At 38.7% G+C, this 27,356-nt stretch overlaps 1 protein-coding gene across 2 annotated transcripts in view; it reads left to right on the plus strand.

Moving 5' to 3' along the window:
• Positions 1–27,356, plus strand: part of PLCB1 (phospholipase C beta 1) — a 420,728-nt gene that overhangs the window by 346,699 nt on the left and 46,673 nt on the right. For both annotated transcript variants that reach the window (XM_052784065.1, XM_052784066.1), the window contains exons 26-31: positions 100–319; positions 4,141–4,321; positions 6,493–6,569; positions 6,661–6,750; positions 9,673–9,730; positions 10,865–10,951. In XM_052784065.1, coding sequence (XP_052640025.1) covers positions 100–319; positions 4,141–4,321; positions 6,493–6,569; positions 6,661–6,750; positions 9,673–9,730; positions 10,865–10,951 — 713 coding nt within the window. The remainder of the gene's footprint in view (positions 1–99; positions 320–4,140; positions 4,322–6,492; positions 6,570–6,660; positions 6,751–9,672; positions 9,731–10,864; positions 10,952–27,356) is intronic.

The raw sequence follows: 27,356 nt of genomic DNA on the forward strand, positions 1-27,356 counted from the left end.
ATGCTTTGTTTCATTCCTTCTAATGGCAATTCCTGGGTTCCCTGATTGAAATCATACATTATTAGAAAATTGAAGTGGCTTTTCTTATTATCATTGTAGAAGTAGAAGCACAGACTGTTGAGGAGCTAAAGCAACAGAAGTCTTTTGTCAAGCTTCAGAAGAAGCACTACAAGGAAATGAAGGACCTTGTAAAGAGGCACCACAAGAAAACCACCGACCTTATCAAAGAGCACACTGCAAAGTATAATGAAATCCAAAATGACTACCTGCGACGAAGAGCAGTTTTAGAAAAAACAGCAAAAAGAGACAGTAAGAAAAGGTAGGTTGAATGTAGCTTTCCTATTCTTGGATACTGGAGATCTTTACTCAAGTTGTCTTTTATAGTAGACAATTAATATGGAGGTGGTATTAGAGCACAGAAAAAAGTCAAAAGCAGGAAGATTCCTAGGTAAAATGAAGTCCGGGCCTTTGATACGGAAATCGTCAGAAGAAGCGCTCTCCGTGATGTGCTGCTTCTCTGCTAGAAGCCAGATAAGTTGTTCACCATGTTATACCTCTTTCCCTGTAAGTGAGGGCATGCAATATTGATCTTGGGACTTTCCCTAGACACCTGGTATGGGTAGGTGACTCAGCTGTACTAGCAACAGCAGCCAGTGGTTAGGTAGTGAGCTTAATCACAAACTATGAGAGGGGGCATCCCCTACATACTGGGACAGTTCAGGAACCAGACTGCAGCATGAAACTCAAACCTATCTGGATAAAGTGTTTTACTTTTCTACTCAGGTCAACTGCAGGACGTTGTGTATCAGTGCACCCCATCTTCTCCCATGCTGACCTGCATTAGGAGGAGGAGTATCAGTTCCATGGAAACTTCTGCCCCACACTTAATAATATAAATTTATAATGTAGCTCCTTTTTCAAGCAAGGAGAAGTTTTTGCAGCCAGCACACATGGTTATCCTGCCCATATTAAGCAATTGGTTTATTCTGGGCCGCCACAGTGTGCTCTCTGGTGGTGGAAGAGACCCGAGTGTCAAAACATGAACAAAACTTAGTGCTCTTTTATGCTATTTATGGTTATTCTGAATTTGGGGAAAAAGAGCATTGTCTCCAAGTTAGAGCCCTGGAAAAAACTCATGCTAGAGTAGAAGGCATCAGTTACATAATTAGGTGAAAGAAACACCTGAAAGTTATTAACATCTGGCTACTGTTTAAATTATGATTGATCCAGACCACTTGGGGATCTCTTAATGATTGCTTGGATTTGCCTCTGCAGGCACACCCCTTCTGTGCTATGTCTTGTTGTAAGTCTTGCATTGCCCTATCTCTTTGTGTGTGCTGATACAATTTTTATATTATATTTTATATTATAGGTAGTAATAAAAAAGGAGTTGTATTTGTCATTATCGGTTTGAAATTCAAGACTGTTCTGACTTATTAATCTTTCCACAATTATGGTCTTCTTCATATGGTAAGGAAGTATATGTTAATAAAGATCAATTGTTAACTCCTGGCAAAACATAGACACGCCTAGGTACAATCAGTGTCTGATACTGTTGCAATTGAATTTTTATTTCTCCCATTAGTGCAGCAGTTTTGTTTTAAAATCATTTATTTTTTGAAGTAATTAGATAAGCACAAAAGTCCTTTAACATTTACATAAAATTGATTTAGCTGCAGTTCTTAAATACGAAGACATTGAATGAACATTAAAAAAATTACTTGATACGTTTTGGTAGGAGACCATCAGAGAAAAAAGCTGCAAGCATGCTCTGGCTGCCAACCTTGTTGATAGTACCTCTAAATGTAAGTGACTGGGATTCAGGCCATAAATTGTCCCTAGGAAGGAGCTTATTCATTTATGCTTGCCTGATGACAGAATGTCATTGGGCTTAATAAGAGCTTAACACTCGTAATATATCTATGTTTGGCCGGCCTTAACTGTTGCCAGTTTTCAGGCTTCCAGGCTCTACACTTGAGTTTAACAAACTCCCTTAATGACTGGTTGTCAACTGCACACACAGAGATATTTTATTCACTGTACTTTCCATCATCAATGTGTGTGACAGATAGTGGCAGACAAAACAATGCCATGTTTCTTTCTTTTCTCTAGCATATTCTATTCAAATTTAAGCAGAAAATCAAAATGAATAAATAAAATGACTCATTTGTCTTTGAGTAAAAAGGATTTTGTTGTTTTATTTGGTTATGATCTGACCATAAATCATTCATGATATCAGGCAATAAAACCCTGCAGTCTGTTATGGGGAACTGTTACAGTGATTTCAGAGATGTGAAGTTTTATGTGCAGATACAGAGAAATCTGAAGGTTAAAAAATCTGAGGTTAAATTTTAAAAAGGCAGGGATATTTTTTTAGGGTTTTTCAAACTTGGAAGTACATATTATCTCAAGCAGCAGACTTCTAATAGAATACTGCATCCCAAGGAAAAAGGCGATTTTTATAATTTTAAATTATTACTGAAGCTATTTGCCTGTAACTGCAAAGTATAAATCACTACTTCATCAGGAGTCACTGTATCAGATTGCCATAAAAATGTGTTGTCTCTGATCAGAAGCAGTCCATGTTTCATGCCCTTGTCTAAAATTGGGCCAAGACTCAGTAAAGCCATTGCCTATAGGAAGTTTGAAGTATTTATTTATACACATGCACAAGTGTTTTGCTGGTGGTGTTCTGAAGTTCCTATAATGATCATGTCCCTTAAAGACAGTCTTAGTGTTTTAGACAGCATTTAGAAATAGGCCTTATTTCTTTTTCCCAAAAATACAAGAGAAATGTCAGCTTTAAAATGTATAGTGTAATGGCATAATATGCTGACTTTAATATTCATTAATGCTGTCTTCTGGCTCTGTATTTAAATTATCCTCACCTATCACTCTGACACCACTTAGCCTCTTAGCAGAGTATTCAAATACAATAAAAATACAAGAAATAAAAAGAGACTACCTTGGGTTTCATATCCTCAGATCAATGAAAGCAGCTTCACATTATTTCGGTTGAAATAACTCTAACTGACAGCAGCTGCAAACTTGAACCTGGGAGAGAGAAGAGAAGCAGCCAGCATAGCAAGTTCTCTGCATTGTAATCTCTGCAAATTTCTGAGTAGCAAACTCATTTTTCTCACAGTGTTGGCCCTCTCTGTTCAAGATTTTGCTGTTTTGTCCATGTCATGCACTGTTCTGAGGTTTCCCGGGCAACTGATTTAACACCTGAGTACAGCAGTAAACACAGCAGCAGAGCAGGGACACAGCATAATCTTTTTTTAATATATATTTTTTTTTCTTGGGTTTAGTTCAGTGCTGGCCTGAGACTGATACTGCTTTTGCTGCTTATTTTTAAATTGAGCGGTTTAGTGGCATCATGTCTCCTTTCACAATTACATCTATCCTTCCTCCTGTCTTAAGAAAGAAAAAAAACCCACCAAACTGTTCCTTAGTGTTGCTTTTTAGCTTCCTCACTATATTTTTCATTTGCCTCTATGTGGTGCCTTTCTGAGTTTTGCTCCCCATGGGGGTGCTAACTTTCCTCCTAAAGTCAGCAGTCCATAGAGCACTTTCCTGTGTGTGCTAGGCATGGCATTTCCTGAAGGGGGGAGAAAATACCAAATAAAGGGATGTTCCTACCATTTTAAGCATTTTATAAATGCAGATGTAAAGTTATGCTCTTAAATTTATTGCTAAGTGCATGCAAGGATGACTCAGTTTCCAAAATACTTAGCATTCACCATTTCTGCTGAGAACTGTGCAGCTTTGAAGTTCAAGTTACATGTCTGGAAGTTGATAAACAAGTTCCATGGGCAGCTGTTTATGGGAAATCTTGGCAGTTGCATTTATAGCTCATTTATACTAAGTCTGGTTCACACCACCATGATGGGTTAGTAAAATGAGGTTCAAAAGCAATAGCCATCCCATTAATAAACTGTTAACACTATCTTTTTCCTGAAAGATTAAATTATTGGACTTGGTAGAGCTAAAATAATCTTCTGGCCCTATATGTGGTGCTGAGAAACTTCTTAATGGGCTACATATAACCAGCTGCCTTAAAAACAAGGTTTAAATATGGGGCAGAGTGTACACACCTAGTGACTTAGATCTTGGTGGGGTGTGTGTGTGTCTTTGCAGATCTGAAACGGGCAGCCCAGACCACAGTTCTTCAACTATTGAACAGGAATTAGCTGCACTTGACTCTGAAATGACCCAGAAGCTAGTCGAGCTGAAGGAGAAGCAACAACAGCAACTGCTAAATCTCCGACAGGAGCAGTATTACAGCGAAAAGTACCAGAAACGAGAGCACATTAAGCTGGTACGTTTGTTATGTCATCTGCTTTTTAGTGATCTCAGGGTGAGTAATGAAAGCAGCATGACATTATAATTAAGTGGGGCTTCCTCTTACTCTGAGTACATTTCAGAGCTTGATTTCCCTGTGGTCTACTGCAATTTCAAGGGGTGTTGTGTCACTTTGTCACTAACACCTCCAACAACTTGGAAGGCTTTGGATGGAAGGCAGAAAGGCAACAGGATTATTACTACTGCCAATGCAGAGTCCTTACCTCTCATTATGCAAGTCTCAGTTTGCTGCAGCTTTTGGATGATATTCCTGTTTCGTTCTGCCACTTTTTAAAACATACAACACTCAAGGAGGCAGGATTAGCTGGAAAATAAATTGAAACACTATGAAAATAAATAAATGAAAATAGATTCAAACATTCCCCAGGGCAAAGGGTTGTGCCAAACAGTGTTCCTGTTGCATATGAATACTTTAAGGGGATGCAGGACATAATCTGTATATACTGAAGAAATATTTTGCCTCCATCAGTCCAAGCCAGCTTGTGTTTTTACAGCTGGAGTTTGGCTGACAACTACAGCAGGATCATAGGCCCTCTGAGCAGAAATAGAGGAGCTTGGGCAGATGGCAGCTGATGCTGATGGATATTCTCAGGCAGAAAAGAACATTTTTAAAGGGTGTTATGGGAGTGCAAACTGTCAGCTACAGACAATCCTCTCTCAGTTTTTTTCTATTGTATGATATTTTGCCTCATTACTGTTGGGTGAAGTGATTTGTCTACTCTACCCTGCCATCCAAAAATAGCAGGTCAGAGGAGTGATATGTGCGCATATCACTCAGCAAGGCCTTTTCACAAATTCATTCCCATGGATCATAGCACAGAGCTGCGGTTCCCAGGTGGTGCACTGTTTATCACCAGTTGTATGTGAATCACAGCTGCTCCAGTGTGGGTGCATGGATGTGGTTACCTGTGCCACAGGGAGAGAGTCCACATTGAAGTAACAGTTGTTGGCTGCATCTCAGAGATTTTAATTTTTATAAAAATGAACCACTTTGGACCCACATAGTTGGGCTTATATTGTAAGCTAGCTCATTTCTCATTTCAAAATGGGAAACGGCATTTCTCAAAGCAAAGTTACATTTTCAGCATTGTCCAGTTAGGTAGTGTCAGGATAAATTGATTTTTTAGCACAGAACCTTCGGACAGTTTTCCCTCTGAGCTGCGCAAGAGTTAATATTCCAATTAAAATCTGCTTTGCAGCTGAGAGATTCTTTCTGATATCTTTCTTTTAGAGGAGAGCTTATTGTCAGTATCTTTCTTCTTTTATCTAAGGAATGAAAAGCTGGATCAGACTAGCTAGGCATTATTATACATTCTCTGGTTCATCATCCTGAGAGGATTATTTATAGAATCAGACTTAAACTAGAGGGGGTGATCAAACCAAACTGGTCCCATCTCTCACTTTAATTCACCATTCATTGAACTTGCACACAAGCCCTGTCCATGTGTCCTTTCCCGTCAGCATCACCACCACAAGCACGCTTTTTGTTAGCAGTTCCAGCACAAAAGGGATCGGACCCAGTGCTGCACAGCAGGTTTCAAACCAAGAACTCAGATTTTTTGAATCCATGATTCTGTGATCAAAATGTAGGCTATGCTTATCTATGCTTAGCTTTCTTAGCTATCATGCATGAATTTTCAATATCCACCTGACCACCCTGAAATCCAAGCTGTTCCATGTAATAATGCTCAATGCAAGAGGAATGTTTTCAGCACTCGCAGAAAACCTTGAATATTCAGCGACGCAGGAATTCAGTTCGTAATTTGTATTGTGTAAATTCAGTTTGTGACCATTTATGAATTATCATAGGCATTTTAATTCCTAGCAAAGCTAAAATCTGCAAAATATATTTTGGTTTTACATTTAATATTCTGAAACTATGTCACCTTGATGTACAGAGAAGTGGTAGTTTCTGTGTAAGTTGGACATACGCAAGTCTGGCTGAACTCCAAAATTTAAGAATGCTTTTACACTGATAAGAATGTTTACTGACTTCTGATCATTACTAATTAATCAGGGAATGGTGTAACACTTTCATGTCTGCTACAGACTTTTGAGGAAACTTAGATGCATGTGTGATGTTTAGCTTAAAATACATATTTTTGTTTCTTGGGATTTTTTTTTTAGCTTATTCAGAAGTTGACAGATGTAGCAGAGGAGTGTCAGAACAGCCAGCTAAAGAAACTGAAAGAAACATGTGAAAAGTAAGGTGCTATTCCCCTTACAATTGATTGCTACTCCATGTGGTTTTTGTTTAGATCCATTTTGAACTTGCCTTTATTTTTTATGCTTTAGAGAAAAGAAAGAATTGAAGAAAAAAATGGACAAGAAGAGGCAGGAGAAGATCACAGAAGCAAAGTCCAAGGATAAAAATCAAATGGAAGAGTAAGCATATCCCTAGATACATATCCTTATGTGTTGCGAGGAGACAAGATTTTTCACAGCTGGAAAAATCAAAGAAAAGTCTCAACCCTAAATACAAGGCAGCTTTTAGTCAGACTGCAATACCTCACCAGAGCAGTGGAGTCCTCCTTACTTCCACTGATACTAATTTAATTCTTGGTGGCCAAGAAGGCCAACGGCATCCTGGCCTGTATCAGAAACAGTGTGGCCAGCAGGAGCAGGGAGGTGATTGTTCCCCTGTACTTGGCACTGGTGAGGCCGCACCTCGAGTACTGTGTTCAGTTTTGGGCCCCTCACTACAGGAAAGACATTGAGGTGCTGGAGCGTGTCCAGAAAAGGGCAACAAAGCTGGTGAGGGGCCTGAAGCACAAGTCTTATGAGGAGTGACTGGGGGAACTGGGGTTTTTTAGTCTGGAGAAAAGGAGGCTGAGGGGAGACCTTATCGCTCTCTACGACTACCTGAAGGGGGGTTGTAGTGAGGTGGGTGCTGGTCTCTTCTGTCAGGTGGCTGGTGACAGGGCGAGAGGAAAGGGCCTCAAGTTGCGGCAAGGGAGATTTAGGTTGGATATTAGAAAAAAGTTCTTTACTGAGAGGGTTGTCAGACATTGGAATAGGCTGCCCAGAGAAGTGGTGGAGTCACCATCCCTGGAGGTATTCAAAAAGTGCGTAGACGGGGTACTCCATAACGTGGTTTAGTGGGCATGGATAATGGTTGGACTTGATGATCTTGAAGGTCTTTTCCAACCGAAATGATTCTATGATTAATTTCCTGGGACTAATCTAATCTCCTGTTCTGTGAGTCTTGAGAGTCTGGGTCAGCTGCAAAGGTGCTGATGTGTGGTATGGGGACATGCCTATGAGTGGCACGACAGAGCGATTCACCAAGATGCTGTTAATCCAGATGCCTTTCCTCTGAGTATAAATAGACTTAGTGGCTTCAGTTCCTGCAGGGTTTGATTTCACCTTAACTTAGGTTTTTATTTGTGAGTTATCTTTTCTTCTTATCTCTGTTAAAGCTGCTCTCTGGAAGAAATAGCAACACCTTGGAAGGTTTGCTTTACTTCTGTGGTAAATTCACCTCAGATGCTGTACTACTGATTCTCCTCCAGTGACAGTGTTACACAGTGTGCAGTCACTTTGGGTGGAAGAGAGAGGAAAGCTGAACTCTGTGGGTGCAGTTTCTGTGAACAGGGACAGGAATATTAATTTCATTTATGCACCACCAGATGATACAAACTGTAGTTGTACAAGTTGATTATATTCTTCCCAAGGGCACAGTGTCTAGGTTTGTCCTCTTTCATTTGTTTTGGCAAGCAGCTCAAAAAGAAAATGGAGCATTTTAATCTTGCACTGTTTGCTGGGATATTCTTCTTACTAGTCTTTACTTTAGTAACATTTAAGGACAGTTAAAAATACAGGAGGAAAAAAAAAAGAAAAAATCTAGAATATCTGAGTTTTACTAAGTAACAAAGACACAACTATGTTTGGTTTTCTACAGGTAAAAAGGTTTATACAGGTTTTGGAGCCTCTCAGCATATAATCTGTGTATTTGGTAACACTGAAAGGTCACACACACACACGGAACTGCATCAGATAATTTAAGAATCAATATTATAGAATTTTAATAAACACCCTAGAAAAAAGATAACAAAATGAGAATAACTTATTATGCAAAAAAAGGGAGAAATACTTAATATGGTTAGACCTCGTCAGAGGGCATGGAAGTCATATTAAAAAAAAGTAGTTAGTCATTATGAAAATGTTATAGCAAGTAAAAATCAATCGCAATAGGAAATGATTTGCTGAGATGTTAATGAGACACTAGTGAGAAAGGCTCAGAAACAGCCAAGTAGAAATTCTTTGTTGTTTTCTTTTTATTTTTTTCTCGTTTTTTCCAAGGGCTTTTTGCCAGGCTTTTCAAAGAGCCCTTGGGAAAGGTGAGATGGGAACTACAAGGGAAACTCAGCTGTCCTCTGTCAAGTGACACAGTTTGTCCTCACTCTTGCAGTAGGACAGAGAGTAGCGAGACCTTCTGGTGAATCCCATTAAAGTCATCCGGGCTAGGCTGGTTTTTATTTAAAGCTTTTACACAAATTTGGGAAAGAATATTACACAGAGATAATACGTTGTAGTGTTCTTAATTGATTTTTCTAATTCCTACATGCACCCAGGGCTTGTGTAACTACCTAAACCCATCAGATCCTAGTGCCACCTGGACAGCAATTCATTGTTCTTGACTTAGGCAATTAGGTTTTAGAGTACTGTCCTGAATCTGGTCAACTCAGGTATCCACAAATTGTTATTTTATGTGCAATTATACCTTTGGGGGATCTCATCTTCAGCCTTTGACCAATGGTTACCTAGTTAACTATCTCACAGAGTCACTTAAAGTTCAAGTATTTCCTCCAAGTTCAGCTTTATGTGGTTTACACAGCAAAGCTGGGGACTGAAGTCAAGTCTGCCCTGCTCTTTGTGGGAACTTCACCATTGTCTCTGAAATGTCACCAGCAGTATCTGCTTGCTGACAGAGAACATTTCTCTACTATATGATGTGCCACAATGTGGCAGTGTGCATCTACTGATGATAGTGTGCTCTCCTAGCCTGACATTTGGGGCCTTAAGGAACACCACCATCACTTTGAAGATGTGGCAGTACCTATGGGAAAAGTCTGTTGTGAAAGAGCAGGGGGGTTCGTTGTGGTAGGTCATGGGGAAGTCTGAGCCCTACATACGAAAAAGATGCAGCCTGTTACAAAAGACACAATCAGGAAGCGGATAAAAGTTAAGTAGGCTGATCCCTACATTCAAAACATAGCCTTACTTATTTTGTAAGGAGTTGGGGGGGGATTAAAAAATATTGGTGTGATCTTATTGACTACAATAACTTGTTGTGCTTGTCCCCAGAGAGAAGACGGAAATGATTCGATCATATATCCAGGAAGTGGTGCAGTACATAAAACGGGTATGTCAGGCCATATGTTTATTTTTCATTTGGGGGGGTAAAATGTCAGCTTTCATATTTTAGGTCATACTAAACTGCAGATTCTAAGCTATGGTATAAAGATTCTGCAAGTGCTGATTTTTAACAGATGCTGTGTAGACTTCATTTCACATTCCAGTTAAAGGAAAACTGGAATTTCAGGCAGATCTTCATTAATTGTTAGTCAGTGTTTGGAGGATGGTGCTGAGAGGGGCAGATTTTAATACACTTATGATTTCATCTTTGAATATATTGTGTTTATTCATGGAAAATGTACCAATTTTTTTAATTGGCTTGCTGTCTCATGAATGCAAAGATTGCATAAGGAATTCTGAAAGTCAATAAACATTTAATTGCAGAGTATATTTTAACCTTAATTACATTTGTACAGTTACTGAAATGCAAAAAAACATTCTATGAGCTCTGTAAATACAAGTCAAAGAATTTCATTACAGGTGTTAGCTTTTCTGAAGTTACAGGTGGTTTGCACTGGGCTGAAAGTATGCACCGCAGTGTTTTGATGTGTGAAATCACTATGAAACATATGCCACTATTGAACGTTCTCTTAATTTCAGTGCAGATAGTTCACTTCAAAAGTTGGCCCATTTTTGCTCACAGAGGCCTTGATTCACGAAGCAACCTAGAGAATTAGCAACTGAAGTATGCTTAATTCCTGTTGGAGTCAGACACATGTCTGAGTACTTTATTAAATGAGGCCCAAATTTTATCAGCTTGTTCATTTAGGACTCTAGGATGCAAATCCTCTTCTTCTGGGAACAGGGACCATCTCACACAGCTTGTACAATAAAAGCTAAAGCAAAATTATATGACTTTTAAAAATGCATTATGCTTTTAATATCATTTTCTAGTAAGTCCCTTTAGACATTTCTGTTTCTAAATCCCATGTGTGACATCTGAGGTATATCGTCCACACAGAACTGTTAGAGCAGTTGTGCTCAGGGATGCTTGTGACAATGGTGTGTAAGTTTATATTAGAATTATTCATAGTTTTGATGATAATATTTTAATTTTGATGGATGAAATATTTGTTGGGGAAGAGGTGGGAAAGTAAGGATGTGCAATCTCTAAAAAAGATTCTCTGCTATTTTCTTGCAGCTAGAAGATGCTCAGAGTAAAAGACAGGAGAAACTTGTAGAAAAACACAAGGAGATTCGTCAGCAAATACTGGATGAAAAGCCTAAGGTAAAGAGTTTTTGAACATATGTTGTACTGCTAAAAAATGTCCTTCAGGAAAGAAAGTGTTCTTACAGCAGGTAGGCTGATCTTTAAACATGAGAAAGTCCATTCATAGCATCATAGCCATAGTCTCTAATATTCAGGATGAAAAAAGGTCAAGTAGCAGCCTAGTATGGAGCACCACTTCAAGTCCAGATATCATACAATGGGGTTTATTTTTCAGTATTCATGTTGTTAAAAAGCTTGCAGTGTAAATGGTGCTTCTGACCAGCAGAGTGTGCCCTTCACTCCATTGTGCTTTACCAGTACAAAACCAAAACACAGTTTACATTGAAAAGAAAAAGAGATATCTTTTTAGCATGCTTGCCACAGATACTTGTGATAATTGATGAGGATATATTTTTGTGGAAAACAATGAGCGTTTTCATAATAATAGTGCTTAATATTCTACATTGCTTCCTGGATTTCTTCTATTTGATTTTGTGCACTGCATCTACATGTAATATTCTGAAATACGGTTTTTGATCCTAAAGATTGCGGGCTGACTCTTGCTCCTAGTGAAGCTGGTGGTAGTTTTGCCATTGACTTCAGTGGTGAAGGTTCAGAGTCCTCCACTTGTACACGATTTTCCTGTAGGAAGACCTAGGTAACTATGTAATCAGACTTCTGTATGAAGGGAGACTTGTTTTCAGTAGAGTTCATATCCAAGTATGATTCTTCACCACCCATTGTGTTATGTCTGCTTTCATTTCGTTGCACTTGCTCCAATGTGTGTTCAGGCTTTACTTTTCATTTCTTGTCTGTGCCCACAGTCCTAATGTTTCCATGCTTGTATTACAGCTTGAATTCTAGCATTGAGCGTGAGCTAATCAGTGTTGTCATGTCATTTCTGTGAAATATCCAGAGTATAAATTAGGCTAAGGTCTGAATAGCTAGAAGTTTACAATAGTTTGAAAAAATAAAAATGTTTGCATTTCTGACTTTTACTCATCTTTTTAAAATCATGTTTATAAATAAGCTGGGACTTTTTGATGTCGTGGGCATTTGAGCATAAAGACTGTATGTAATATTATGTTTTATATTTGGTGCTGTAGGATCATGAGCTTCTCAGGCATGTGAACTAAAAAGGCTGGAATTTAAATGCTGGAATTTTAAATTTTGAAGGATAATCTGCTAGTACCTCTAACACTGGCTTTTCACAAATACTTGGGCACTTGATTACTTCTCTGTGTCTATGTCCTTTTTTTCTTGATTTTTTTTTTTTTTTGAGTTATTGATTTACTGAGAAGTAGCATAAAGCACTGAAAATTTGTCACTAAGGACTTGGGTTGCATTTTGAAAATTGTGCTGGACTGGTAGTGTTAGACTCTTCCATCAGCTGTCCACGTGCCAAGCATTGGGTCATGGCACAGAGCAGCTCCAGATCCCTTGTCTTCCCCTGCATCTGGCCATCAGTTCAAGTGCTGCAGTAATCAGCGCTCCTCAGTCAGGGCTCTCAATTTCTCCTGAGAAAACCCTCTGCAGTAATGTGCCTCACAGGGCCTGGCTGCAGTTTTTTTTTTCCTTTCCCACATACTGAAATGGGCAGACTTTCCTGAATTTATGGTGGTATGTGCCTCTTGCTGGCATGAGAGGATTTAGGCAAAACATAATTACTCATTTTATTAAGTCTGGTTTTATGTTTTACTTCATGTTCATATTTCATATCCATATTTGCTTCCCTAGTGATAGGGCGTATGATATAAAATAGATCAAACGATTTCCCAGCTGAGAACCACCAATGTATTTTATGCAAACAGCAGCCTTTCTAGGGGCAGCTTTTTTCACAGGCTACTCTCTCGTGCTTCAGTATTCAAACGCCCACTAAAATTTATGCTAGCTGTGGTAAAAGGTTTTTCTGGCAATATCAACTCAGCCCCTAAACAAAGAGTTTAATATATTAAGAGGGAAAGAATTTTTAGTATTTTTACCACTAATACCATTGGAGACAGATTTGCCGTCATCAATCACTGTCATTTGGTTATTTATTACTGACTCACAGTTTGTTGTGTTATGACTTTGTGCACAGCTCTGCCATAGCCAGGAAGAATATCATTTCACAAAGTGTTGCCAACAGACTGCCATACCAGTGAGATTTTTTCTAAAGTATGAGTTCGCAGCTTCCTTTGTTGTGGTGTGTGTAGGTCACCAAAAGAAAATTTGCCTTAGAGTGCTGACATTTTAGACAACAGCTTATAGAAACTGCACAAACTGGATGCAAATTGGTTCCCTGTGCTGGAGGCAGATGACTTGCATTTTGTTTAAATTATCATGTGTTTAGATGAAAGTACTTAACTCAGGACTGATTTACACCTTTAAACCCTGCCTCTCCCTCATATATATAATTTCTTTTTAACATTTGGATGTGAGACTGTTTTGCAGCTTTCATTTGCAGGGCTATAGTATAATAAAAAGCTTTTTTTCTTACATATGAGTTGGAGACTTTACTTCCTGAACTGATACTTTCACGCAAAAGGTTGGAAATAGTTCTTCAGCTTCTTCTGGTTCTGCGGAAGTCAGTGTAGGCATTGTCTTTAATGAGCCCAAAAGGTCATACCATATCTGTGTAAGTAACAAGGCTGTCTTTATGACAAACTAATCTCTGATGCTGTAGAAACTAGAAATTGAGTATTATCATCAAATCTATGTGTGTATGTATGGAAACAGGCCAGCCACTCCCACAAACATGTTTGGAAAAGGAGACTATCACCTAATTAAGAAGTCAAATACTGACTGACTCTAGGTCAAAAAATTTCTGACTTGCCATTTTAGTGAAAGCACAGCAGAAACAAAGTTCAAATGCTCTCCTGCCGCAAACTTTTTCCTAACACCATCATTACCAGACAAAGCCATACTTATTTTCTTTTCTCTCACTCCTTTTTTTCTTGCGTTATCTACTGGCAGCTTTATTATCAGCAACAGCTTGTATTTTTTTTCTTCCCCGTTCTAATTCTTTGTCTCCTCCTCTTAGTCATTGATACACATTAAGCTTGTCCTGTCCTTATCTTCTTCCCCTTGGGCATCTCTTGTGCATGCTGTGGAGACTGCTGTAGAAAGGCAGCTCTTTACACCGCAGTACTGAATTCTGTATGTTAGAGCAGTGTGTGATTTTAGATTCTCCACTACAGCGTGTGTCTGGCACTTTTCATCTAAGGACAGAGGAGTGCATCGAGGATGGGCCTGGTGATTGCATCTCAATTTCTTTGTCCTTGACAGCTTGTGCATCAAATTAAACATAAATCAAGTGCATTTCCTTCCCTCCCTACCCTTGCCTCCAATTTCATTGTAATTACAAAAATCAGTACACGTGAGACATGACAAGGAATTAATTATTTTTCTGAGAATCAACTCAGTTACAGTAAATAGACCCAAGCCTCACCTAATTGAAATCAATGAGACTTTTGTTATTCATGCTCATCAGTCAGAGTTACACTTAAATCTCAGTATAATAGCTGAGACTCCTGTGCTCTTGCAGTCAGCTCTTGCTCCCAGCCAAGTTAACTGGACTCTTTTGGCTTCAGTGGACCATATTCTTGCAGCCCCAGCTGTCAAGGAATATGTAACTCATGTGGTTCCTCGTTTTGTAGCCCATGTTCATGTTTCTGCTCACACCTACTCTACTGTTCACAACCCCAGCTTAGCCAAGGCTTGCCAGATGGAATGGTCTCCTGTAGAGATGTGGAAAATGGCGTTATTCAGGGTGAGGCTTTATCTGTGGGAAAAGGTCCAACGTCCAACAGATCTACAGAGGCACCATAAGCTGTGCAACCTTTCTTCTAAGTGTTCCATCTCTGTGGTCTTTCAAATGAATGAAGAGAATACAGCCTTAAGATATAAAATCCCTTTTCCTCCTCAAAAAGTATAATGAAAACAATTTTGAAAAATTAAATCAGTTCTTGGTAATGGAAAATATAAGCATCTGATGCATACTAAGTCACTTTCAGAGAACATAAAATTATTATCTCCCAATATGACATGTGTTATTAATTGCACCCAATGGGAGTTGGCACTTCTACATCCAATCAATAATTAACATTAGCACTGTACCTGAAAAACTTATGGGGACATAAAATGATACATGTTCAAGTTATAGAACAAATTAACAAGATGCTGATCCTTTACAGCAGTAAGCCTCTCATAACTCCAGCCTTCTTTCCGTTACGTAGGGCTGCAAAGGACCTCCAAGGTCTTTCTTCTTGGGGCTAGCTGCTTTTACAAACAATCACATATCATGTAAGCCTATTAATGAAACGGTGCTGGACAGTGACTACTTCCTTCTGCGTGTTATCTAGATGAAGATATTTGAAAACCCAATGAATGATTTAATGGATTTCGGATCGGTGCTTTCTGATTTCTTAGAATATCTAAAAACACATTGAACTTTGCGAAGGTTACAGCTTGTCATATGTGCTTTAGGTAAAACTTTGTGGTCGTCTTCATGCAGATAGTGTCATTGAGTTAAACGGAGCTGTTACTGACAAAAGAGTCAGCAGTATCACTGCTCTAACTTTAGAAGGAAGTCAAATACGGCAAATGTAATTCACAGCACTTTTAGATTTTATTTCAGTTAACCTCAGAGCTGCTCTATTAGCTCATCTGGAAGAGAGCAGCTCTTAGGAACTTTAATGACTATTCCAGTGTCATTTCAGCTCACTGCATAATTCACAATAACAATGCACTGTCCACCACAATTCCTTTTTTATTCTTTACACCTCTGTAGGAAGCCAAACTGTCTTTTGGGCTAGCTGCACTTAATTCAAACACTTCCAAACGCATTCCAGTTCAACCACAGGCAACTCTTCAAGAATTTTGGGGAAGGACTTTGGAGGAAAAGGTTATTTCAGTTTACTGAGTTTCATGGGACATTGCATTGCGTGGATTTGGATTGAACGGGGGAAAGTTGCCCTCCTAAAGTAGTATTCAGACTCATTGCAAAAAGACATGAAAAAAAATTAGTTGATAGCCAGTGTAACATTTGAAAAGTTCTCCTTTTATCTTCTCCCTGTTTAGGTAAAAATTATTTCTTTCGTTAGTTCATTCAATTTACACATTTCCAAAGTTTAAAAAGAAATCTCTTGCATCTGTGGCTGCCAAGCTAAAATGACTGATGGCATTATGTGCCAAAAAAGCAGAGAATTAAGAGGATTGAAATAATTTACTGTTTGTTTCACTGTTCAGCTTTGGGGTTTGGTGCTTGTATATTCATCAGAGGGGAATAATAAAATGCTTCTCTGCCTCATTAAATGGGCAACAGCATGGAGAAATGAATGGAATTTTCTTAGCCTCAGTGAGCAACAAATATTTAAAAGGAATATTTAAAAAAAAAAATCTAGACTGAGATTTCCAAATCTCCCTGTGACTTGATCTGGCATCTTCCCACTTCCGGACCAGAGCTTGCATTTAAATTGAAAGATGCAGTTTTCATGGACTATTCACTTGAGGATCTTGGCACTTTACTCAGCACCTCTCAGCATCAAGTCCTAAGTGACAATCAGCCTAATTATCTAATAAGCTTTGAGTAGCTTAAGCCCTGATGTTTTTTTAAACGTTTTATTAGTGCAATTGCTAAGCAGTCTCAGTTGCAGAGTATTTTGGGGGGGGAAGCTAGGGTTGTCTCTTTTTTTCTGTTTCTCCCAGTGGATAAACACTGCAGAATGTTTAGAATGTGCAGAAACACTTTCAGCCTATAAATTGAGTAGTAAATAATCCAACTTCACTCGTTAAAATTAAATAGGCTGACCTTTTTCCTATGCCAGCTTTATACCAATAAAACTCCCTTAAGTTCTGCGAAGTGACTAGCTCATCACTAGGCCTGAGATCAAAAGACTTCAGTCCAAATAACAGGATGCTCAAAGGATTATTTTCGATTAAGACCTTGCTTGCTTGCTTGTTTAGATTTTTTCTTCACAAATCCACATTTTTAATGATTGTTTATTTTTCCAGTGGAATAAGTATTACAGTGTGAGAAACGGATATCAGGTCACAAAAGATACATCTAACAATCTGAGGTGTTATTTATTGTGTTAATTAAAATGTGCACATACACGTATGTCTTGGGAACACTAACTTTCAAATCAACAGCATCACATTTCCAGTGTGAATATGCAAAATGCTTTTTAAATTTATTTTAATGAATTCTGATATCACTTTCTTTAAATAAAAATGTCACAAATCATTTGTAGGAAGAATGTAAGCATAAAGAAATATTTTAATGAATGGGACATGAGGGAAAATATGAGAAATTTAGGTTGGAGTTTATTGATAAAGGGTGATATTTTTCTCATGTGGATCATTCTACTGGAATTCAGAGAAAATCTTGGGTTTGATCTGGAGCTGAAAAAAAATAGAAAATAAATTATTTGGAAGGACAGACTTTTTTTAAGTTTTGCATTAGTGTAAATCAAAAGGAACTTTATGAAGTTAGCAGAGTCATTGTTGATTTAAGCTGATATAAATGAAGGAAGAGTATGGTCCATAATGGAGGTCATATGGCAGACAGATTTGATGTGTGAAGGTCAGTGAGATTTCCCTGGATAACATGCTAATAAGAACTGTGAGGGTTGTTTTTTTAAGAAAAGTGATTTCAGAATCCAGCTACCATCTGTGGGCAAAAGGGTTCACAAAATTTTTTTTTCTTTTTTTTTTTTTGTTAAGGAAAAAAAGGCACAAATTGAGAATTCTTCCTGAAAAAAAAGAAACCTCAGTGATTTTTTTTTTTCTAATTTACACAAGTGAATCTGTTCCTTATTTTACCCATCTCAGATAAGCACTTGGCTCATGTCTCAGCCCACTGTGGTTAATTATTTAATTAGCCTTCCTGATACATGTAAGAAAGACAAAATTCAGCTCAGACTGTCCTGTGTTCCCAGCTGTTCCCCACTGCTTTCCAGCTTTGTGTGATATAGCCCAACACTGAGAGAGGTCCCCATTACTCAAAAACTCCCACCGGGCTGGAGGGAAAGCAAAGGTAACTCCGTATACCCAAATTCAGAGGCAGCATCCCTCAGCTTCCCTCCTCTCCTCAGTAGAAAGTACAGCTGCACCCAAAACAGTCCAGTCTTAGGACAGTGCAAAGGTACATGTTTAAGAGACCTCTTCAGCTTTCAGAGAGGCATCCAGCTTTGCATCCACCAACGGCCACAGCAGCACAGGGCAGCATATGGCATCCAAACTGCTCCGCCAGGGCAAGCTGCATGCTTTTACTATCCTTGTTGGCTTCTGCAATATCATGGAGGTGTTGGATGAGAGGACAGATTAGCCCAACTGGGTATGAATAATAAGCAATAAATGTGTTGTTATTTACCATTATGCCAGTAAAAATATGTGTGTCCCTGATTCATAGTGGACCACTGCAATGATGATCCATCAAAAGGACAGAACAGACCATGTTTTCTTGCAGTTGGGGTCATTGTTTCAGAACACCATCGCCATGTGCAAACAAACCCACTTGTTAAAAGCAAGAAAATTACTTGCATTTATACAGTAACTGATTTTACAATACTGCACTGTTGCTCTAATTCTCTTACATGCTTAATTTGCATTAGAAAGCAATTCAGTTAAAGGGAGGAAAAGGAAGTAATAAATTGCCATTAAAATGATCGGCTGTGTAATAAACATTGAAAAGTAAAAACTGTATTTTCTCCCTTTGTGACATAAATCACTAAAGTAGACCTAACTTCTAATTTTAACATTTGTGAATAGTTAATCCTTCTCAAAACAAGTGAACTTCCTGTGCAGAGAGGAGCACAGTGTGTTTTACCATAGATTGAAGAGAAAACTGGGAAAAGGATGTGAAAAATGAATATATACCTGCTTTCTGCAAAGTCGAGCACATTGTCTCTGCAGGAGATGCTCCTTTGTGTACTGTAGGTGGCTAAGGCTGACAAGAAAATACCGACTTGGAATGAATAGTGTAACATTAAAAAGCTTCTTATTTGCTCTCTGTAGCCTCTCAAAGGCTACGTTTGTCTGCACTGTCCTGTTCTCTGCTCAACTGTAGAGCACATCTGTTAAGGTTAAAGCAAAATGCCAGCTGTCACTCAGTAAGCTGCGCTGCTGTGACCCACTCCTGCACTCACTGTGGTTTGGCAATTATTGCTTTCCGCAGCAAAAATTTCCCAAAGTGTGGACAGGTGGCCAGCAAGCTGCAAGGTAGCAACTGCCCGTGAGAAAAAAGAGCACGAAACTAACTGGTCTGTTAACATTATTATCTCTGAAATAAAAACAACTGGAAGTGATGTGACAAAGTTTAAGAGGCCAGGGACTGCAAATGTTTTGTGTCAGGATGTTTAGCTTAGACTATGCAATATTTAAACCTGACGAGAGAAGTCCCTGCTAGGAAAATAATTGTGATTCTGCAAAGACAAGTGCTTTGCATGCTAGATCTTCAAGTGAGCAACAGGGCACCAACAAGCTGTTGACTCCTCTTCACCTTTTCATGAGCTGGTATAGTACTCTATGAAAATATGTTATAAAACATAAGCTAAATTATGCATGGTGTGTACATAGTATATTTGAAATGCATGTTAGCACGGACACACAGACACTTCAAATGTGGTGCATATATAGCATCTTACACACATGTTCATCACTCTAGGTTGGAGTCAGATTGAACAAGAAATGCCACAAAGGCAGAACCACATGCTCTTATACAACTGCATTCATCATTGAGCAACAGCAGCAACATACTTGTTAATTATCAGACCTTCAGTGCAACATGACAAATGACAAGAGATTCAGTTTGACACAGCTAATGGAAAAATGTTAAAAGAAATATTAATGCTTGATACATGAACTCATTAGAGGGATGTTTTAAAATGCATGAAAGGGGGAAAAAATATGTTCCTTAATGAATAGAGAAATCGTCACTGGTCCTGTGAAGATTGTAGTATATGAACAGCTTTGTATATTCAAGTTGTTTGTTAAGGTAGTGCTTACGTCTTTGTGCAGAATCAGTCTGCAAAGCAGAGCTGCTAATGAAAATAATACTGCATTTCTGTAAATGAGGTAGTAGCACACACTGCAGTACACGCTAAAGATGCAGGTTGCTTTTATTAGTACATTCATGACAAGGTGGGTGCTGAGTTTATCTTATTTACAGTGTGACACTTCAGGACGATAAATATACTAGTAGAAAGGGTGACAGAAATAACAACAGTAGCGTGAGAGTTTCAAAAGTATACAAGGATTAAAAAGTATATTTAGAATCATGAAGAAAATCCTAATTCTGTTGGGGGTGGGGGGTTGTTTGGTTTTAGAAACAACAAAAATTTCCGCAACAAGAAAACACTGTTTTGAGATGCAGTATCTTTCCCAGCAGTTTAGGAATACTGAACTTGGTAGGGGAAGAAAACCCTGTACATCCGGAAGGGAGAGAAAGTGTATTCCCATCCATGGTGACAGGGAAACTAGCATCTCAGCCACGTTTCAGCATGTACTTCCAGTGCTACATGGGTGCAGATTTCAAGGGTCTGGCAGCCCTCCTTAGTAGCAGAATAGCTGGGAAAGATGTTTCCTGGAAAGACTACTTTTCATTAAATTTCTCCTGTGACTCATTTCCAACAAATCAGCATTTTCTGACAGTAGCTGCATATGATTGCAGTTGTTGCATAATACAGTAGTTGTGGATTATGATAGTATATAGGTTTGACTATAGTGACTCAGTAAGCTTCCTATTACTCAGCCATTGTTTGGAAGGAGGTTCTTGCCAAGAGATTGTGGAGTGTGACTAAGCACATAAACTACAGCTATGTACCTCTAAATGATCTCTCTTATGGTGTCCTAGAGATCTGTAAACTTTGTGTGGAATAAGTGGATGTGTCCAGGAAGGAGAAGCCTAATCCAGACATGGTTAGATACGCAACCCGGCTCAAGGATGGTCAAGGCAAAGTTTTAAACTCTTGTAACATTGGCTTTCCTGAGTGGTGGGTCCGGAGATCATTTGTAAGAAAATGTCATGAGGATGGTGGAAGTTCACAGTTTTCGGTTCTTTTTCTCCCCCTAAAAAAAATGAAAGAAAAATCAGAGTTTTGATGTTCATCTGATAGAAAATTTTTCTTTTCAAACCTGCTGAGTATGGGACAGGAAATCTCAGTCTTGGTTCATTCTATCCACTTTGCAGCTCTCCAGGTTGGCTTCTGGTTTGTAGAAATGAATGAAGACATTCACTAAAGAGAAAAGGGTTATCAGGCATACCATATCCTACTGATAATGGTAGGAGGTGTTTTCTGTCTTTTTTTTTCCTTCCTTCTATTTCTTCACTTTCCCACTTACTCAGTTTTACCTGCTCTCCTACTTGTCCTTCTCTGTCTTGCATCGAGATTCTTTTCACAGTGTGTCATTTCTTTTTAATACTCTTTCCATAGACTTTCTTAACTTCTTACACTCTTTCCTCCCCCCTGCCTCTTTGCCACTGCTTGCTGCTATTAAATTGCAAGGAGTATCTACAAGAACTTGTAGGAATAGTGTTTCTTTCATATTAAAAGACACATTTGAAGAAGAAGCTTGAAGGGAAGAGGTGTTAAAGAGCTGCTGTGACGTGGTCTGCATGTCTGAGCTTGACTGTGTATGTGGAACATGTTCCAAAGTCTTCCATCAGATGAAAGATATGATACACAAGTTCCAAAGATGTATGAAAAAATAATCATTCATTAGTGCCCCAAAACTGGTGTAACAGGAAAAGTATTATTTAAAGTGAAAGCAATGAAGAAAACCTCAACCGAAACTAGAAGACAACAGGAAAAAAAAGTGATAGTGAGCCTAAAGAATTTAGATTCAAGATTGAGAACTAGTGAAGACTTCAGGGAAAAAATGAGAAATGTAGATGAAAGGCTCTTTACTAGGAAATGAAGTATAGATTCTTGGCTCATTCTCAATTATTACAATTTTCATTTTATATCTAGTCCAACACAGTAAAAAATGCAATGGAGTTGCATCTATCCAAGTGGCCATCTTGACTTCTCTGCTCAGAAGTCTGTGAGCCATAAGCCCAGTGGGCTTTATTCTGACAAGCAGTTTAATGATTCCAAGTTTATGCAACAGCATGCAACCAGTATGTTGCTGCAACCCATACGCTGCTGCACATTACGGCTACTGCTTGAGTTCTGACTGGTGATGTTCCGCTGGTATAGTTACAGTCACATGAGGAGGAAATGGGCAATTATAGTCTTGCTTTGGAGATCAAGACCAAGGACTGATGGAGGATTAGATGTGGATTGCTTAGCAATTGTGATAATTGCTGTCCCCAATGTGGAGATTAGTGGCAGATTTTGTATAAGGGGAGGGGCTGCTGGAACATGCGGCGTGTAGGTGGGCATGAGCAGCACAGTATTGATGACAACAGGGAGCTGGGCAGCGCTGCACTCAGTGCGCTGTCCGTGTCAAACTAATAAGAGAAATTACCAATAATTTGTCAGGTGTCCTGGATTCTCTGTTGTGTTCAGCCCGCTTCGTCAAGTTTTGCATGCATTGTTTGACATTTGCAATGCCGAAGCAAATGCAAAGGAAACTATTAATTAACTACAAACATATTTCCAGAAGGAGAGTCTAAATGACAGGTACATTCTGTTCGGCTGTGCAGCCCAGCGGTGTGGAAATAGGTGTGGTAAATAATGTATTCCCCCTCTCCAGAATGTGGGTCTAGTACATCCAGAAGTTGAATTTGCACAGTAGTGTCATATAGTGCAGAGGGAAGTGATCTGCTTACATCCATGCCCATATTGTTTCCCTCACTCTCCTTCTTTGGCCCCTTAAATATTCCAGTTGTAGAGGAACAGTACTAGCTCCAGAGACACAGAGCTACCCAATCCAAATCACCCCATGTCAGAGTGGTTGGGCCATTTTCCCAGCGCACAGAAGGGGGTTGAATCTTGTTAGGCAGAGCACAAGCTGAATGTCCTGAACACAGAAGTATTGGTAAAAGGCTCATAGCATGGATTTCCCTCCTTTCCTTGTGAATAGCCTGCATACCGTCTCCATTGCTGTGCTTTTGTTCGAAAGGGCCAGAGACACACAAAGTTTTGAAGTTAAAGATTGAATTTCATTGAATACAAAATGAAAACTTCTTAGCTTATATTTTCAGCATGAATAAATCAAAACATTTTTATATCAAAATCCTTCCCTATATGTTTGGGGTTTTTTTTCCTCTTTGGGACCTGATCAGCTATTCACGCAGTCCTATTCATTGTTCAAAGATAGTTTCCAGTAATATTCTACATTTCCTTTGATTTCTTTGACTCCTTTCTTAAAGCGAAGGTGACTGCTGACAAGCAATTATACACCAACTTTAGTGAAACAAACACCCTTGATTTATAAATCAAGGAAGCCTACTAAACCTTGCTTGGCAACAGAAACAGACCTCAATTAAGACAAGATAAAAACAGGAAAGCTAATTTCTGTGATACAGTAATACTACCCACTTTCTTTTTTTGCAAAATATACTCTGCAAATACATATCATAGAACAAACAAAATGCATATAGTAATGTACAGATACCCTACAGCACAATACAGCAATAATATTTTACAATGCATCTGATAGCCAGTTGCACTGAGATTCACATCTTCAAAGCCCTGGGAACAAGGAGGCATTACCATAACTGTAGGTAGCCTACATATAATTTAAATCTATGTAAATTCTTCCTGAGTGATGCTTTGGTTAGAGCAGGCTGTGTCCCAGCTCCACTGTTCTGAGGTACTGAATGGGCCCATGGGTTTGTGATCTGAGGCTGTGATTCCTGGTCTGCTACAGGGAAGATCAGATCTTCTGCACCCTGCATCTTCTGAAGATTAATAAATGAAGCATTGCTTATGAGTCAGGCTGTTACCTGTAACCTCACTAACCCTCTCGCGGTCGGTGTGAATCTTAGTCAAAAGGAAATTATAAGGAAATTTTAGATAGAGTAGATATAGTCCATTTGTTTATATTGATGAATATATGTGTCTGTGTATATCTAATAGTAAATATTTGGTTATGTATGCATATGCATGCATGCTCACTAGATATATTAAGAACATGCATATGCTATGTTTGTAGAGATTAGTTTGATATATACATTTTGGATGCATCTGTTAAATTACAGTTATTCACAGACTTGCAGGATGTAAAATTCAGTATTACAAAATTATATTAGTGACTTTAATACTGGCATGATCACCTTTCTGTTAATTACAGTCTGATTCAACCCCAATATTTTTTTCCTGTCCTGTAAAATTGCCTGCTTAATATTCTGGTTCCCTTCTGGAAAGACAATAAATGGGGAAAGAATTTTCTCCACACAGTGGGACCCTTCCTTGCCAGCAAACACAGCAAAATGGCATGAGGAAGGGGACCCCGGGCAGTGGGTTGATGGGAGTTAAAGGTGTAATGCCACATTGATCTGGTTTGATCAACCCAAGAGAAGGCAACACGCAGCACTGAACATCAGTGCATGCTTTTCACAGTTTAGGAAGGAGTCTGTGCTTGAACATGTCCAGGGTAGCAGCTGATTAGCAATTCAGAGGACCCATCTCCTTCCTTTCACTCCGTAGAAAACAGAATACTAACCTTCTAGCTCCAGTGCCTAAGTTAGACAACGTAAATTACCATCATCCCTGCTTATCTATATAGAACTTCCCTAATGCTCCTAAATTATATTAGGGATTTGTTAGGTTAAGCACATTTGAGATTATGACGTGTTTAGATAATAAGGGGTATATAAATGCAAATTAGATAGTAAATATAGGAGAAAGTCATGAAAAGAAGGTTTCATTGAGAATTAGCTGCTAGATAAATTCTCTTCTCAGCAATCTCCGTGTAAATTGCAGTGACTGTTCACTCCAAGGAGAGTCTTTGCAGTGCTTAAGCAAGTACCTGTTTCTAAATGCTCTCGTACAGAAAGAGCTGAAACATATTTATATCCTCACACCAAAGATTAAGACATAGTGAATAATGGCAGATTGCAAACCGGAGAGATGGATTGGCAGGGGAGAAGACAAGTGAAGCATCAAAATGTCATCATGCATTCATTATGTGCATGACTTCCCAGTTAATGTGTAGACTCTCCCCTCTTAATGGAACAAATCTGTACCTCTAGAGCTACATAAACCATACTGCCTAGAACTAGCTGCTCATGAGTTTATCTTTTCACTCCTGTTTATTGTGAATGCCTAGTGTGATAGCTTCCAAACAAATGGTCTCTTTCTTCCAATCACTTTCCTTTCTCATTTTACTAATGCAGAAATTTTTCATTTGCATTCATGTTTATTAATCTGGCATTCCTGCTTCCTGGGATTATTTAGATGCCTTGACCTCCCTACCTGCCACATCTGGTGTGGGAGATAGGGAAAGCTCTTTCTCCGAGAACTTCTTGTAACACAGTTCAGATTAATAGCGATAGTTTCATAGTTTGACATTCTTTATTATGTTGATACATTAATGAAACACATTTTCTGTTTCTACATTGAGGTTTTTTCTGCTATATTCTGATAATCAATTTTTGCTCATGCAGACAAGATGTACTAGACTTCTTACTGCCCTAATTATGTAATTACTGTATAACCACCATAACTTACTTGGTCATATAGTTGTGTAAGTACATTCACAGGCCAATCGAGGTCCTTTAGTGATTTGAACTCCTGCATTTTTCTTTGATTTTTATCTTTTGCTGAAGGCCTGTGTCCTAACATTTTTAATCTTCTTTACACACAAAGTACAAAAGCTTTGTAATGATCACCTTGACTGCTAATGCTGCTGTCGTCAGTGCTCATCTAGTTAGCCCCTTCCCAAGCCCATTTCAGTCAGATTCATTCATAGATTGTTGTATCATAAAAAATTAATGTTACTTTCTAGCTCCCAAAGGTACAGAAAATTGTTGCATTTAGAGTTGATAACATACTGTGAAAAAATTCTCCAACATCTTGTGTTGGTTTGTTGAGTTTATTGTCTGCCTCACTTGCAGAGTTACTCACTATGCAGAGGGCACTTATGAATGTCCTTTCTGTGGTGACTTACTGGTTGTTTTCCTGGCGGTAAATGGCTTTGCAGAGCTTCCACTAAAAGCTATATTCTCCAGTAAGTTTTACGATGGCTTTTCAGGTCAAGGCTTCTGTTTCTCCTTCAGATATCTGTGCAGAGTTATTGTCTGATGCATAAGCCTATGACAACATGCAATATTAATAGTACAGCACGTAAAATTATAAGTGTATTTTTCATGTTATCCAAGTAGTAACAACTTATCCAAGTAGTAACAACTTGGCCTTTGGTTTTATATGACAAGCTGCCTTCAGAGCATTAATTGATTCATCTTCATCTATGGCCTCACTACAGCTACGTTTCCCTGAGGCAGTACCTTGGTTAGGATCATCTGTACTATCCTACTTTCTGTGCAATACACTTTTATTGTGACATATGAACCATGAATTACCCTGATTTAATATTCCAGTTTCTCCTCTTACAAGTTTCCTATTAGTAGACACAGGAGTCCTCAATATTCCTCAGCTGGCCCTCTCAATCCTATTTGCAGCTATTAACGCTCTTCCTGTTTTAGCCTGTCACTCACACTTGAGTCCTTCATACGTAAAACTTAACATAATTTTCGTAATGTACAGCATGTACAGACTGCAGTACCGGATCATTAGTTACTACAAGCATGGCTCTTGAGACACCAGCTATCAGGGGAGCCTTCCCACAGCATAGACAGTATTGCTCGTCAGGCTTCCTGTCACAGCTCAGGAGGAAAGCAAGCAATATCTGGCAGCAGTTACACATTATATATTTTTTACTAATCTCATATAATAGCTTTAAAAAATGTTTTAAACACTTAGCAGCTACCTTTTTAGTTATGGGTGTTTTTAATGTGCAGTTAGATAGAGGCTTTTGAGGCATTCTTTGTCTCATGAACATGTTAATTTGTAAAAAACCAAAATTTCTAACCTGTCTTTTAACTGCCTCTTAACCAACTCTTAACCCACCGTTTAATCATGTCCCCCCTCTTTCTTTCTCTGCATGTGTGTTGCACTTCCCTCTTTGGTGCAGAATATTTTGCTGGAAGACACACCAGAATGTTGTCCTTGACCTCCCTATGACTCCTTAATTCTACTGAAATAGCTTACTTTTTGTTGTTGTTGGTTTTGGGGTTTGTTACTATTATCCACCAGTAAAAAAACTAGGATTCAATTCCTTGCGAGTGACATTTGGGGATTATTTCTGTAGAGCTATGTTCACTTATGGCATTAATCCATAGAAATGTTAATATTTGGGATCAGTTAGTGGCCTGAATAGAAAGTAACCCATTTGGGGGGCTACCAACTAAACAAACTGAGCAGAATATGGTGGCTTCCTTTGTCCTTGTTTTACCTGCTCTGTAGGCATTTCTTTTCCAATGCATTTTCTTCAA

This window comes from Harpia harpyja, chromosome 4 (genome assembly GCF_026419915.1).
Source record: "Harpia harpyja isolate bHarHar1 chromosome 4, bHarHar1 primary haplotype, whole genome shotgun sequence".
In the NCBI taxonomy this organism is placed as follows: domain Eukaryota; kingdom Metazoa; phylum Chordata; class Aves; order Accipitriformes; family Accipitridae; genus Harpia; species Harpia harpyja.